The 14,092-nt window shown below is 35.2% G+C and overlaps 1 protein-coding gene across 3 annotated transcripts in view; it reads left to right on the top strand.

The window, feature by feature from the left end:
• The window catches only part of PolE2 (DNA polymerase epsilon subunit 2), a 119,898-nt gene continuing 105,806 nt past the window's right edge, over positions 1-14,092 (top strand). For 2 of the 3 annotated variants that reach the window (XM_090401580.1, XM_090401581.1), the window contains exons 1-2: positions 1-160; positions 6,348-6,578. In XM_090401580.1, coding sequence (XP_090257706.1) covers positions 96-160; positions 6,348-6,578 — 296 coding nt within the window. In that variant the 5' untranslated portion in view covers positions 1-95. Of the gene's footprint in view, positions 161-6,347; positions 6,579-14,092 lie in introns of those variants that run through there. The other variant, XM_090401582.1, reaches the window with a different exon arrangement.

A 14,092-nucleotide genomic window follows, 5' to 3' on the forward strand; every position in this document is an offset into this window, starting at 1 on the left:
TCTGGCGCCAATTTGTAATGTTTCGTATATGACTTGACAAAAAAAGTAAAAAAGAAAAATGAAATAAGGTTAGATGAATACAGTGGAAAAGTAAAATGGATATGCGAGTGAAAAATCTGATACGCAGTTCATTTCTGATGCACGGATTCTATCTTCGGACGTAAGTTGATAACTCTCGAACGTCCAAAAACATCACCTTTCCCTTCAAAATATTTATTTCTCCAATACTTAGTGATTTCATGATCACTGATATTTATAATTTGAGTACATGATGCTGGAATTTAGTAATAATCATAGTTTAACGTTGACAGCTCAGTGTCACCTATATGTAATGTTATGGATACGAAAGGATTATCAATATCAAGTCTTTCTTCCAATCACGCTACTTAGCGAATTTGGAAGAACGATGGGACACTGTTCTACTTTATCAGAAAAAATACCAGCGTTCGATTCTCGTCATGACGGTTGCACTACCTTACCTCAGTCCTGAAGATATTTTCAAGCGCAAACTTTGTTTGTTTACACTTGGATAAAGGATTAAACTAAATTTATTATAGTCTAACCAAGTGAAAAATAAACTTCCAACATCTTTCTCTAAATCCATAGTAATTCAATAATAAGGTGGTAGACCTGTTGGCAACTCCTATAGGTAAATATGACCTCTCCTTTTGCTTCTGCCTTAGTATCTCCTACATTGATCCTGTCCCTCATATTAATTTCAAGGAAGAAATTGATTCTGCAGTCAGTAAACTTACTGATCAAATCAACACAGTCATAGCATCTATCACCTCAAATTCAATTGCTTTTAAGCCTAAACAACTACCAGATGACATAATGAACTTAATCAGGGGGAAAAAATAAAGCAAGAAAAAGATACCACAACACCAGAGCACTTCAAGACAAAAAATATCTGAACAAAATGAACAGTGCAGTGAGAGATGCACTTAAAGCTCACAGAAACAAACTATGGGAAGACAAATTATCCTCTATATCACCTGGTGATCAAACTGTCTGGAAGTTCCTGAGAAAAAACATCAAAAACAAATCTCTTCCTCCTCTCAAATCTGACCTGAACATTGTTTACACAGATGCAGAAAAAGCCGAAACTATAGCTAAAAATTTAGAAAAACAGTGTAGCCCTTCATATGATAACCTAAACTTCAATCATATTTATAAAATTCACTGCCACGTCAGACATGTGTTAAAACGGCCTAATGCCTGTACCAGCCAACTCGCACCTACTTCTCCAGCTGAAATTTATGACATTATAAAGAACTTAAAGCATAATAAAGCTCCATGTCCTGATGGCATATCCAACAAAGTTATTAGACTGCTATCCATTGCACATATTACAACAATAATAAATGCTATGTTCAGGTTTAAGTACTTTCCTTCTGCATGGAAGTTGGCAGACGTAGTTCCTATATACAAGCCTGGAAAGGATCCTCAGCAGCCTCAAAGTTATCGTCCCATAAGTCTGATTTCTAATTTAGGCAAAATAGCAGAAAAAGCTATCCTTTCCAGAATTCAATTTTCAGTAAAAAAATTAAAATCCTTTCTTCAGAACAGTTTGGTTTTTGCCAGTTTCACAGTACACCCAACAAATTTAGACTAATCAAATTCATTACCACAAGTTACAATTGGCACCAATACACTGGAGCAGTTTTTCTTGACTTAGAATAGATGTTCGACAAATTATGGCACTTTGGACTACTAGTTGATTTTAACTGGCATTCCATTAGATCTAGTCCAAATTATAAAGTCATTTCTCAGTGGCAGACGAATGCAAGTCAAACTAAATGATATATTATCTACTCAGAGATGAATCTTGGCAGGAGTGCCTCAAAGGTCCCTACTGGCACTGATACTTTTCACGATTTACATGGCGGACATTCCGCATAATCCAATGTCATCTATCATTGCCCTGTACGTAGATGATACAGCTATACTAACCGGATCTATTAAACCATACCTTGTCACCAAGAAACTGCAAGAAAACCTGCAGAGATTAGAGCACTGGTTCTCGGAATGCAGATTGCAAGTAAACCCTCAGAAGAGTATCGCCATGCTTTTCGCTAAAAACTCAATATCTCCCAAAGATGACATCTTCCTATTTAATATCAAGATTCCCTGAAAAGCAGAAGCCAAATATCTGGGTGTACTGCTGGACAGAAAACTAACTTTCAATCCACATATAAAAGCCTCATGTACAAAAGCATCAAAAATCATTGCACAGCTTTACCCTCTTATCAATAGGAATAGCAAGCTGGATACCAAAATAAAACTGCTCCTTTATCAGTTGATGATTCGACCCATTATTACTTATGCATCCCCAGCTTGGCGCCACACCTCAAGTACAAATATCCTCAAACTACAGAGAGTGCAAAACAAATGTCTCTGCATTATCTTAAATGCACCATGGTATATCAGAAATGTCCAACTCCACCGGGATACAAATATCCCCTACATCTACTCTTTCCTGCAGTCTTCAGCAGTAAAGTTCTTCTCAGCATCCTCTTCACATCCAAATGAATTAGTGAAACAAGCAGCAAATTATGATGAAACAGACTTCTCCAAATATAGGAGACCCAAGGCCATCCTACTTCCAAATGAAGATCTTTAAATCACACCCACTCAGGCAGAGCACTTAGCTCATAAACTTTTCCCTACACAGCAACCTTATCAGATAGCTGGGATTATAAAAGCATTTTGCTTCACCCTTATAGTCAGAAACGTCTTGCATCTTGCCTTAGTATCTCCGCGTTTGGGTCTGCCTCCCACTGACGAGACCTCAATAAAGGTTGAAACCAGTCTGGATAGTGGCCCTTTCCTTAATGCATAGCAGTATACATGTCTGCAAGGAGATGTGCTTTGCATTATGGGAGATACCGAGACAAGGAGTGATGAGAGCTTGGTCCACCTTTGCTCGGAGTTTCCTGGTGTTGCACTACCTTACTTCAGTCCTGAAGATATTTTCAGGTGCAAACTTTGTTTGCTTACACTTGGATAAAGGATTAAACTAAATTTATTAGAGAGGAAAATTCATATGGAATTTTCAATTGAAGATGAGTTAGCGATTTCACCTGGAGATAGCAGGGTTTTTCATCACATACTGAGAAAAGAACGCACAGTTTACAGACAAAAGTACTATTAGTGGACAGCAGATGATAGTAGTGGCGTTGTGTGTTGATAGAAAGAGGACTAAGAAGTGTGGACGTCGGTTGTGTAGGTAGTATGCCCTCTTGTGATGAGTCCTTGGTAGTATTACGTGATGATAATCACATAATACTCGCTTTCAAGTTTACTCGCTGATGATACAGTATTTTTATTTTTCAGGTATTAGGCTCAGGTGATTTGAGAGTCCAGCTTCTCAAGTGAAGGTATATGATTGCTCCTGTGGCTCTATCAGATGCTTTCATCATAATAAATTAAGGCTCTCGTGTAAATGATATGAAAAAAAAAAAACAAGTGTCATTTTTTTTTTTGTCATTCCCACCTGCAAAAGGTTGTAAACCTGTAGTGCATTTATATCATGGGTGGATGAGGGATTTTCATATTTTTTTTGCATAATCTGGAAAATCTGATCTAGGGACCAATAAATGGACTGTGGCCATAAATGGAAGTAGTACCAGAAGTGGTTCCATTTGGACAGGAGGCAAATTTTCTGCTGTTGGACTTTATGAAGTTGGATTTGCCAGTGGTTGTTTTATGTTTATTACTTGCTTCAGCATAAAGTAAATATGAAGCTGAGATTCTTGTTGTAAGCCACTTGCAGTAAACTGAGTTTCTTGGAAAGTGGACAAGAATTTTGGAGATGATGGCCTTCATACCAACAAGGATAATTTCTGTTACTCGCTTAGTGCAGGTGTTCTGGATCAGAAAAGCAGAAGCAGTAGCCAGACCATGGAAAGTAAGAGTAGTAGTTCCAAATTAAAGATATCAAGAAATTATATACTTGGTTTAATCCTTTATCCAAGTGTAAGCAAACAAAGTTTGTGCCTGAAGTTTTTTTTTTTTTTTTCTGGAGGTCATCCCAACTGGTACCTTTATAGTTGCACAGCAAAAGATTGGGAATGGTTGGAGGGAGGGTGTTCTGTGTGAGTGGAAATTTGCACAAGATTGTAATCTGATTGCTGAGAGGATCAGTGGCTTCTGCTGTGTATCAAGAAGGAGAACTGGTTTAAAAAAAGATCGAGTACTGTATTGGGAAAGTGGAGAGGAATATCAGAAATTTGGATTGATAGATATACAATTTGCATTAAGTCATTTCTTATAGCAAAAACTTCTGCATCATGTTCAGCTTGATTGATGATGCTTTAAAAGGGGGAGCCAGTTGGAAGTGGATGATAACTTCACTCTTTGGATAGTTGGATGATCAAGCTTCATGGAGAGGAAGGTGAATAATTCAGAGTGGTAAATACAGCAGATGAGCCACAGAAGGTCAAAAGCAGGGGATTCTAAAGTTGGCAGTCAATGGCAGATCACAGAAAGGCACAGGTGCCGCCATTGTGGAAAAATGAATCGTGAAGTGTGTAATTTGGACATTTAATGTGGACTGTGGTTAATGTAGCTGCAATTAGTTTCTGTCAAGAGCAGATCTGGTCTGAATGTAAGTGGTGATGCACATTGTTTCATGTTCATATTTACAAATTTAGGGACACAAAACACCTGATGAAATGATTATTTTACTAATTATCAATAAAATATTAATAATTAGTAAAATAATCATTTCAACACATGTGTTTTGTGTCCCTAAATTTGTAAATATGAATGCTGATCACTGTGTAACCTTAAAAAAAAGAATTGTTTCATGTTGATGGATGTTTAAGGGGATTTTTTTTTTTTTTTTTTTGTCGAGATTCTGGTATGTTTAGAATATTGTTTGGGTTTGATGGGATTAGTATATGTGTAAGATTTATTTTGATCACAATGATTCTGTCATTCTTTGTTTCATTTTTGAATGAAAGGAAAGAGTGGACTATGCAGTTAGAGGAGATAGACTTGAACATGATACCATACAGAGAACGACAGTCTCCTTGCATAGCATGGCGTTGACATGAGTAATCAAAATTTGGGACATCTTTTTATATAGTTTACTGGGGTAGTCATGAAAAATTAGGTAATGATATGTTTGACAGTCTAAGTTTGTATACTGGCAAACAAACAAGTGGACATTAGTCTTTATATTAGAAAAGCAGTGGCATTCATGCCATAAAGAAAATCTTTTTTTTCATCTATTTTTTTCCCCAAATATTGCTTTTATTAAAATTTGGCAACTTCTCGTCTTTACCACAAAAGAACGTTTATCATCCACAGGCTTTGTTTTCACATGTATCAGAAATTGTGTTTGCTTTTAACACAATTTCTGAATCCATATGTACTAGATGTTGCATTTGTTATTTAAATGACTAAGAAATATGCACAAAAAGGCAGTATAGCCTTGTCCATTACCTGCAATGATATACTGTCAAAAAAAGAATTGTTGTAGGTATAGTACACCCACAAATTCGAGACCCTTCGACACTTCTGTGCATGTGAAAAGAAGGAGAATCCATTCCAATTATAGGGTAATCAGTCCGTCTTTTGGGATGGGTTGTTTATTACTACACGTCGAAAAATTAACTTCTCTTTTATGATCATTGTAGTTTTTAAAGTGATAACTATTTTGCTTATATAACAGTTTGAAAATTTTACATATAAAGCACATAAATTCGCGTGTTGGTGACCAATTCGTAAATAGCTGTATTTCTTTCTCCCTTTCAACATGAATGGACTCTTCTTGGCAGCCTGCCAAGGACAGCTCACAGCTCTCTATACTGTGGTCAGACTATATTGTATATTCTTCTCACTGAGTAGAGGAACATTTTCTTTGCTCTATTTTGAGTGTTTACTGAGTTAGATGTCCATGACAAAGAGACTTTTGCCTGAAATTGTGCTGTTTAATCTTCCAAGTGGGGGGGGAGAGAGACTATTGTACTCACTGCTTCTGGCAATAGAGTTTAAGAATATGAGATGGCTACAGTTGCCTACTATACTCTCATATGGAAGGAAGTCTTCAAATTATCAGTAGCATATAACTCCACTCTTGATGTTGACTATGGTTGGGGAATTGGCTCTCTGCTGATTTTCAAAAGTTAGTGCTGAAGAGCATTTGCCTTTTATTCCCTTTTGGGAATAAAAGGCAAATGTAATTTATTATTGTGGATGATAGATACTGAAAAATGCAAAATAAGTATATTTAAGAAAAATAAAGACTAAGCTTTATTTAAGTAATAGTAAAGACTAAGCTTTAACAACAAAAGCTTTTGCACATTTTTATGATTATTATTTCTTTTTTTTTTTTTCAGTGATGCCAGTAAATATTTAGCAGATATATTATATAATGTAAATGAGAGTGATCGTAAAGAATGGATGAAGAGGATTATCAACACTCTCCAGACACACACTCTTGAGTCTTCTATGATTGAAAAGTCGGCACTGGAAATTGCACTGAAGGAAATTACTGAATCTGAAAATAGTGATGTTGGACAAATGTTTAATGTAATTGATGCATTTTTATTACCATCATATACTTATGAGTATGTATATTATTATTATTTTAACTTTATAAATTAATTTCTGTCAATTTTATTAAAGAAAAAATATTGTAGGGGTTGTTGTATATTCTTCTCACTAAGTAGAAGAAATTTTTCTTGGAAGTGTTAGGAAACTTCTGTAGTGTTGAGAGTTAATTAAGAAGTTTGTAAACAATTTTTTTTTTTTACTTGGATTTGTGTTTGGAAGTGAATATTGTTAAATTCATAAGCACTAACCTTGAAGATCATTGAAACATAGAAAATGCACAAGTGATGCCACTAATTAATTGGATCAGTTACCTAACCTTTTGATTATGAGACTTAGTTCTACAGTTTCTCACTAAAACATATGAAGATGATCTTTTGTTTAGTATCTCCTTTTGTTTGACAGAATCAACAAAGCTGGGTATGGTAAGAAGTCAACCGAATAAATTTATATGGAATTAGAGAGAAATTAGTCAAAACACTAAATTAGCTGTATACAAGATGGTATTCAAACCAATGGATATAGAAATAAAATAAATAAAATTAGAAATAAAATGCTTGACTAAATATGGAGGTGGTGAATCTAAGAGAATAAGGGTGATCAGTCAGGTACTTACCACAGGGTTCTGTATTTGGACTAGAGATCATAGATAAGAGAGTCCTGAGGAAGATTAGGGGTGTGAACAGATGGCATCAATGGCAATATCATATTAAAAACGAGGATATTAGGAAAGAACTTGACATTGTCAGCATCCAGGAATGCGTTAGCAGAGCTAATCTCAGGTGGTATGGTCACTTAAATAGAATGGGAGAGAAAAGATTAGCAAAACAAGTGTTCTCTGCTAGGTTGGCAGGAAAACGACCCAGAGGAAGACCAAGATATAGGTGGATTGATACAGTACAAAGTGCCTTAGATGATAGAAATATAAGATCTGATAATGTTGGAGTCTTGACAAGTAACAGACTGATTTGGAGGAAAATTGTAGATAGGAAATTAGTAATGATGTAATTTTTTCATGTAGTACTATCATATCCTGTACACCCCTTGAGGGTACATGTCAGGAATTTGATGATGATGGTTATTATATAAACTCAGAAGATGGGTATGCAAAATAGGCATGTGGCATGGAGTGGAGCATGGTTATCAGACAAGTATCAGAGTGATGTATGGAGGTGGTGAATCTAAGAGAATAAGGGTGATCAGTCAGGTACTTACCACAGGGTTCTGTATTTGGACCACTCCTTTTTTTACTGGTATATTAATGACATTGGGGATAGTCTTGGGGAAGCATTCAGCTATATGCAGACAATGCTAAGTTGAGATAAATGATATTTCAGATACAGAATCCTTTTAGGCCAACTTGAATAGATTGATTCTATGGACAAAGATTGAGTACCAGTTTAATGTTTCTGAGTGCAAGGTTATGAATTTTGGGTGAAGACATTGAAGACTATATTATATCAATGAATATTTGCTGTAGGTGTTTGATGAAGCTAGAGACTTGGGGGTAATACTGGACAATGATTTAAAGTTTAGAGGCCACTTTGCCAAGATGATTAAGACATCACATCAAATAACTGCAGTGTTCAAAAGAACACTACTTCTCCCATTTACAAGGCTTCAATAAGACCACATCTGTATTACTGTGGTCAGATATGGTCATCTGGTTTCATGGAGATGTGGAAGCACTTGAAAAGATCCAATATTAGATAACCAAAATTGTATCTGACTTGTGGAATTTTTCATATGGAGATAGAATGAAGGAGTGTGATAATCACAGTTTGAGAGAGTATAGGGAAAATTGTGCAGCTCATAGCAGGTGGAGGAGGGAGAACTCAATGTTGTCTTTGGAAGCTTACTAAAGGTGTAGTCGGGAAGAATATGAGGTTAAGTTTCTTTTCATAGCATGCAGTGAGAATGGAATAAGCTCCCAGTGGACATATGAACACTCATCAGTGAATGTTTTATGGAGAGATATGATAGGTATCAAGGAATTATACCTCGATGACTAACTCCTTGAAGGTGTCTACATGGTGATGATAAACCTGTTGTCCATCCACTACAGGGTGAAGGCTTCTCCCATTATGGGTGGGTTGGATCTACTCCCATGATGACTCAGCAGTCCATCTTGGGAAAGTGTATATATACTTGGATGAATGAATGTACAAAGGTGGAAGACAATCACATACATTCATGCCTAGGTGGGATTTGAACCCACAGCCTCTTGACTGGAGAGCGGATATGCTAACCACTCAGCCAACCAGGCCGGCGGTGTCTACATATAATAATAATAATAATAATTTTATTATATGAAATACCTGATAATTTTAAGAGCTGAATTATTCTATGACTACTAACCAGTTTCACTGCATGTTGTTTACAAATTAAACAAAAAAAAATGTGGACGTGATAAGAATACAGTAGGATAACTCCACCATCTCTTAAAACATGTAGCTTAAAAATACTCCTATGTTCAGTAAGTAGAACTTCTGAAATCTAAATTTCATGTAGCACCTAATTTAGATACTAATAGCATATCTTAGTGAAAATGGAGCTCCATAATTCTCCATTTCCACAAAGCTGTTGCTTTTAGGGCTAATAAAGTTAATAAGTAAAACTACAAATCAAAATTAATTTATTTGAGTTGAGATCAGTGGCAGCTTGTACATAAGCACTGCGACACTGCAGCACCCCCAAGGAAAAAATTTAAATTTTTTGTGTTTATAAATAATAACAATGCTTACAACATTATATAAATGTAATACAACATGTTAAAGGTTATAGTTATGTTCAACATTGATTGAATAGTTAATAATTGGAATTGTTCAATTAATGCTTTCGATTACGAAACAAATGCACTGCGATCCAACGGAGTGCCGGAATTATCACGTTGGTCAGTTCCAGCTAGACTTGCTGATATTCGTTTGCATTTGTCACTGCTCTTTGAGCAGTGTCACAACAGATAAATTACATGCTTGCACGTGTTATTTCTGCGAGATATGAAACTTATTATTGGTGTGTGTTCGTGGTGAGAGTGAAAAATTTTTGGTAAATCTTATTTTATTCTGTTAAAATAGCATATAATTATTTATTATAAATACAAGGATGAATTATGACGAGTATCACTGTTGAAAACATGAAAAGAATTATATTTTCTCAGTTATCGTTACACGAAACAAATGCACTGCGATCTAATGCAGTGTCGGAATGTGGAAACCGACACTGCTTGTTGAGCAGTGTCGCTTCAGATATATTGTATGCTTGCGTGCGTTATTTCTGTGTACGAAACTTTTATTATTGGTATGTGTTCTTAATTAGGGTGAAATATTTTTAATAAAGCAATTTTTGCAATATTTACAATACATTTGCTTATTAATAAATTGGTTACTGATTAGGAAAAAATGAATTATTTTTTCTTATTTTGTATATGAAGCACCCCAACTTAAAATTTTCACCAGCTGCCACTGTTTTAGACATAAATATATTGACATAAAAACATACCTGGATATTTTTGAAAGGAAAGATGATAGTCATTGTTTTTAGAAGATTCAAATGCAGTTAGTTCATATTTTAAGTATAGGAATATCCTGGTCATATGCCACATTAGGTTCCAAACCACTATCATGTAGCGAATTTCATTGTATAATGATCATGCCCCCCCCCCCCCCTCACTGGTAGATGCATGTAATGGTTTAGTAACATTTTAAGCAGCATACATGTATAAATGATGTATATAAATAATTAATTTATATTTATATGTAATTAATTTAATTTATATGTAATTTATTGTATCATTTGAGACAGTTGTAGGTGTCCTCCCGCAATGAGTCTTCGGACTCCTTGAAGGTATCAGGAATAATTAAGGTAAGAGGCCAACCGGTCATCAATCTACACCATTAAAAGTTTTTTTCCATTTAGGCATTAATTCACTAATGTAGTACTTTTCACTTTACCTTTGTTTTTTAACAACTGTAACAACAATAGTGGAAGATAAGTTTAGCCTGTGGCCTATCTATGTGTTCATTATGCTGCTGTCACTAAATTTAATATTTTTAATGTTGGTATTTAATGCAATAGATTTACACATATTTTCAGTGGAAGCAACTGCACCCTGACTTTGGTGCAGTTGCTTCCACTGAATAAAAAAATAATAATTATAAACAGAGTATGATTCACAGTGAAACACCAAACCACACAGAGATGCAGTGAGCAATGATATCATAAATAATTCACAAAAACAAAAACTGTGCATCACTTGATTCACGTCAGTTTCATGTCTGTATACATGCAGTGCATATAAATGGGCATTAGTCATAATTGAAAAATGTCATATGAGTGAATGCAGCATCGTATAAATGGGCATTGTTCATAATCAAGAAGTGTCATATCAGTGGATTGTCATAAAGCAAAGTGTTGTAAGGCAGGGTATTACTGTGCTTATGTTTTTTTGTCAAATGAAAATAATGCAATTTCTGCCAAGGTTGTCATTTATTTGCAATTTATAACCAAACTTGGCAGCACAAACAAAATTATCTTCTCCTTCAGATATCCTCTAATTAATATAATACTTTCAGCTAATTTTTTTAAAAAAAGATCAAAGTATTTATGAACACGTCTTTGGCCTTCCAGTTGGCCAAAATATTAGCAGACAACTTAGAACTGTTTCTCATCCATATAGAATCATGTTTTCTGACTCCCTCCCCACTGGTAATTCTTATTAGTGTAGATATGTCAATGTCCTATGTATTGGTACTGAATGTTCCCTACTAGAACTGTTTCATTCATTTAACAACTTCAGCTGTGGATTATAATTTACTGTTGATTATGAGAAAGAAACATCTGGGAACTTTTTAAATTTAACCCTGAAAAGATCTCACCTCGTTTCTTTCTAAAGTAATGGAAAGAACTGTCAACACCCAACTCTTATGCATCTTGAAGACTCTCATCTAATAAATTACAAACAGTATAGATTCCTTCCCTCCCAATCAACAGGGGGAGCTATTAACATACGTCACTCATCTCGGGACAAACACCATGGAAAGGTTTGGCAAATCTTAAGTGGTTGCCCTTGATATCTCCAAGGCTTTTGATTGCATTTGGTACAAAAGTCTATTAAATAAACTTCCATCATTTAATATTAAATAAACTTCCATCTGCCCCTGACTTCTGCAATTGGGTAGCCAACTTTCTGACTAGACACTCAATTCGAGTGATGGTAGATGGCACCTTATCTTCTATCTATATAACTAATACTGGGGATCCCATAAAGGGGCTATTCTTTTTGTCCACCCTCTTTCTTCTACAGCTGACTGCCAATCCAGTACATAGAACTCTAACCTCAACTACCTTAAATTCTGAATTTCAAAAACATTCATCACTGGAATTTGTTTGGATAACCTTATCAACTTCATTGCTATCAAAACACCCAGTGTTAAAATTGGAAAAACCGTGTTCTTCCAATTTTACTCTTGACAGTATTCAAGATCAGATTTGCCATCTTGGAATAACTCTCAACTTCAAATTTCTTTTGGCACAAACATATCTCAAAAATTTCTCTTTCTCTTTTGCTTTTTTGGCTTTCTCTTTCACCTTAGACATTAATTTAAATCCAAACAATTCCTAACCCTATTCAAATCGCAAATCTGATGACCATTGAATACTGCTCTCACGTCTGGGGTGGTGGTGCCCCTGAGAACTTCCTAAAAATACTGGATTCTATATAGAAAAGAGCAATTAAATTGATTGACGACCCCCTCTCTTGCTACTTCACATCATTTTGCACTGGCAATCATTCTGTGATGTCTACATTTCTATAATTACTACTATGGCCACTTTTCACCACAATTGGCATCAGTTGTGGTGCAAAGTGGCTATAGATCTGATGATACAGTACTCCTTTGTAATGCATGGAAGAACTAGGACTAATTCTTGACAAAGTTAACAAGATCAGTAATAACAGAGGACTTCAACTCAATCCTAGCAAGATGAAGATTATGGTTCTCAAAGGAAATACAAACAGAGAAGCTCTTGAGAAACAAGTGTACCTTAATGGAGAAAGAATTGAGGAAATCAGCAAGTTTGAGTACCTGGGATCCATTATTAATGTGAAGAATTGCTGTTCAGGTGACGTCAGAAAAAGGTTAAGAATGGTTAAAACAACAGTCAGAGATCTGTCTAAAATCTGGAAGGATGGATCTATCTCCATGGGAATAAAGTTGAGGATTTTGGATGCAGTTGTTTTTCCAATAGTGACTTATGGATGTCAGACTTGGAACTTAAAGAAGTCAGATAAGAAACAGATAATTGCTTTTGAGATGTGGTGTTACAGAAGGGCTGTAAGGATATCATATACTGAAAGGCATACAAATGAATGGGTGTTAGAAAAGATTAGTAGAACTGTAAAGCTCCTTAAGGATGTTGACAGAAGAAAGATCGATGAGATGGATGGTGTGTGTGGAGTGACTGATCTTCAGGGAGTTGAGGCTACCAGAAAAGCAAACAACAGGACTACATGGTGAGGCTTGGTGTGGCACATTACTGAGCATCGGAGTGACCATACAGCATCTGTAGATGCCCAGTGAACATAGAGAAAGAGTGGTGAAAAGTGGTGAAATAATCTTCTACCACATGCATTTCACAAGGAATACAGTCCACAACTTTTCAAGTCAAATGTGAACAAGTTCCTTATTGGCCATCCACAGTACTAATGTATTATATGTTGACCAACATCCCATGGATAGGTTCTATATATAATAAAAAATAAATAAATATTACGAACACCAAAGTATATCATAGATATCAGAAATTGCCTGCACCTCTCTCTCTCTCACATACAATTTATCAGTGCTCAAACATTCCCTTAAGCAAGGAGTTATATGCCTTAAAGCTTTCTTCCTTCACTCATAATATCCACATTAGAGCATAGACTGTATCTGTTATGCCCAAAATTGTGCATTCCTTCATATGTGACCATTTGTTCTTTGAATTCACATGTTATTGATTTTTTGAAGAAAGATCCTAATGGCAGTAATTAATAAGATTAATTACTGTCATTCTTATTCTAAAACCAGTTAAATTCTACTTAACATCTAGTTATTTCATAAGTATATCAACCTCATAACTTAGCTTTCTTACATTTTTTTTGTATCTGTAAGTGTTCATATTGACTTAAATGCCTGGAACTGTGTGATTTCTTCTTTTCTAGGAATGGCTCTTTAACTTCTGAAATACAGAAAAATAACTACATCATTAGCTAAATCAATCAATATTAATGAGCACTCAGTGCCGTAGCTAGAGCTTTTGCTGCCTGGGGTGGTCCCTGAGTTTGCTTTCCCCTCTCAATACACATCAAAAATATTACAAAAAGTCAAAACTATGTAGGGAAAGAATTTAAAACACTATGTTTATGTTCATTTTTGTTGTAAGTATAGTTGTTCAAAACTAATTATTAATTAAGTAATAAAATTACTAAGTTAACATAAATAGAAGAATCATCGAAAAATAAAATTGTGTCTCATGTGCAAAGTGCCGT

The sequence above is a fragment of the Typopeltis vanoorti genome, chromosome 12 (assembly GCF_054136105.1).
Source record: "Typopeltis vanoorti isolate ZY-2024b chromosome 12, IOZ_Tvanoo_1.0, whole genome shotgun sequence".
NCBI lineage: Eukaryota > Metazoa > Arthropoda > Arachnida > Uropygi > Thelyphonidae > Typopeltis > Typopeltis vanoorti.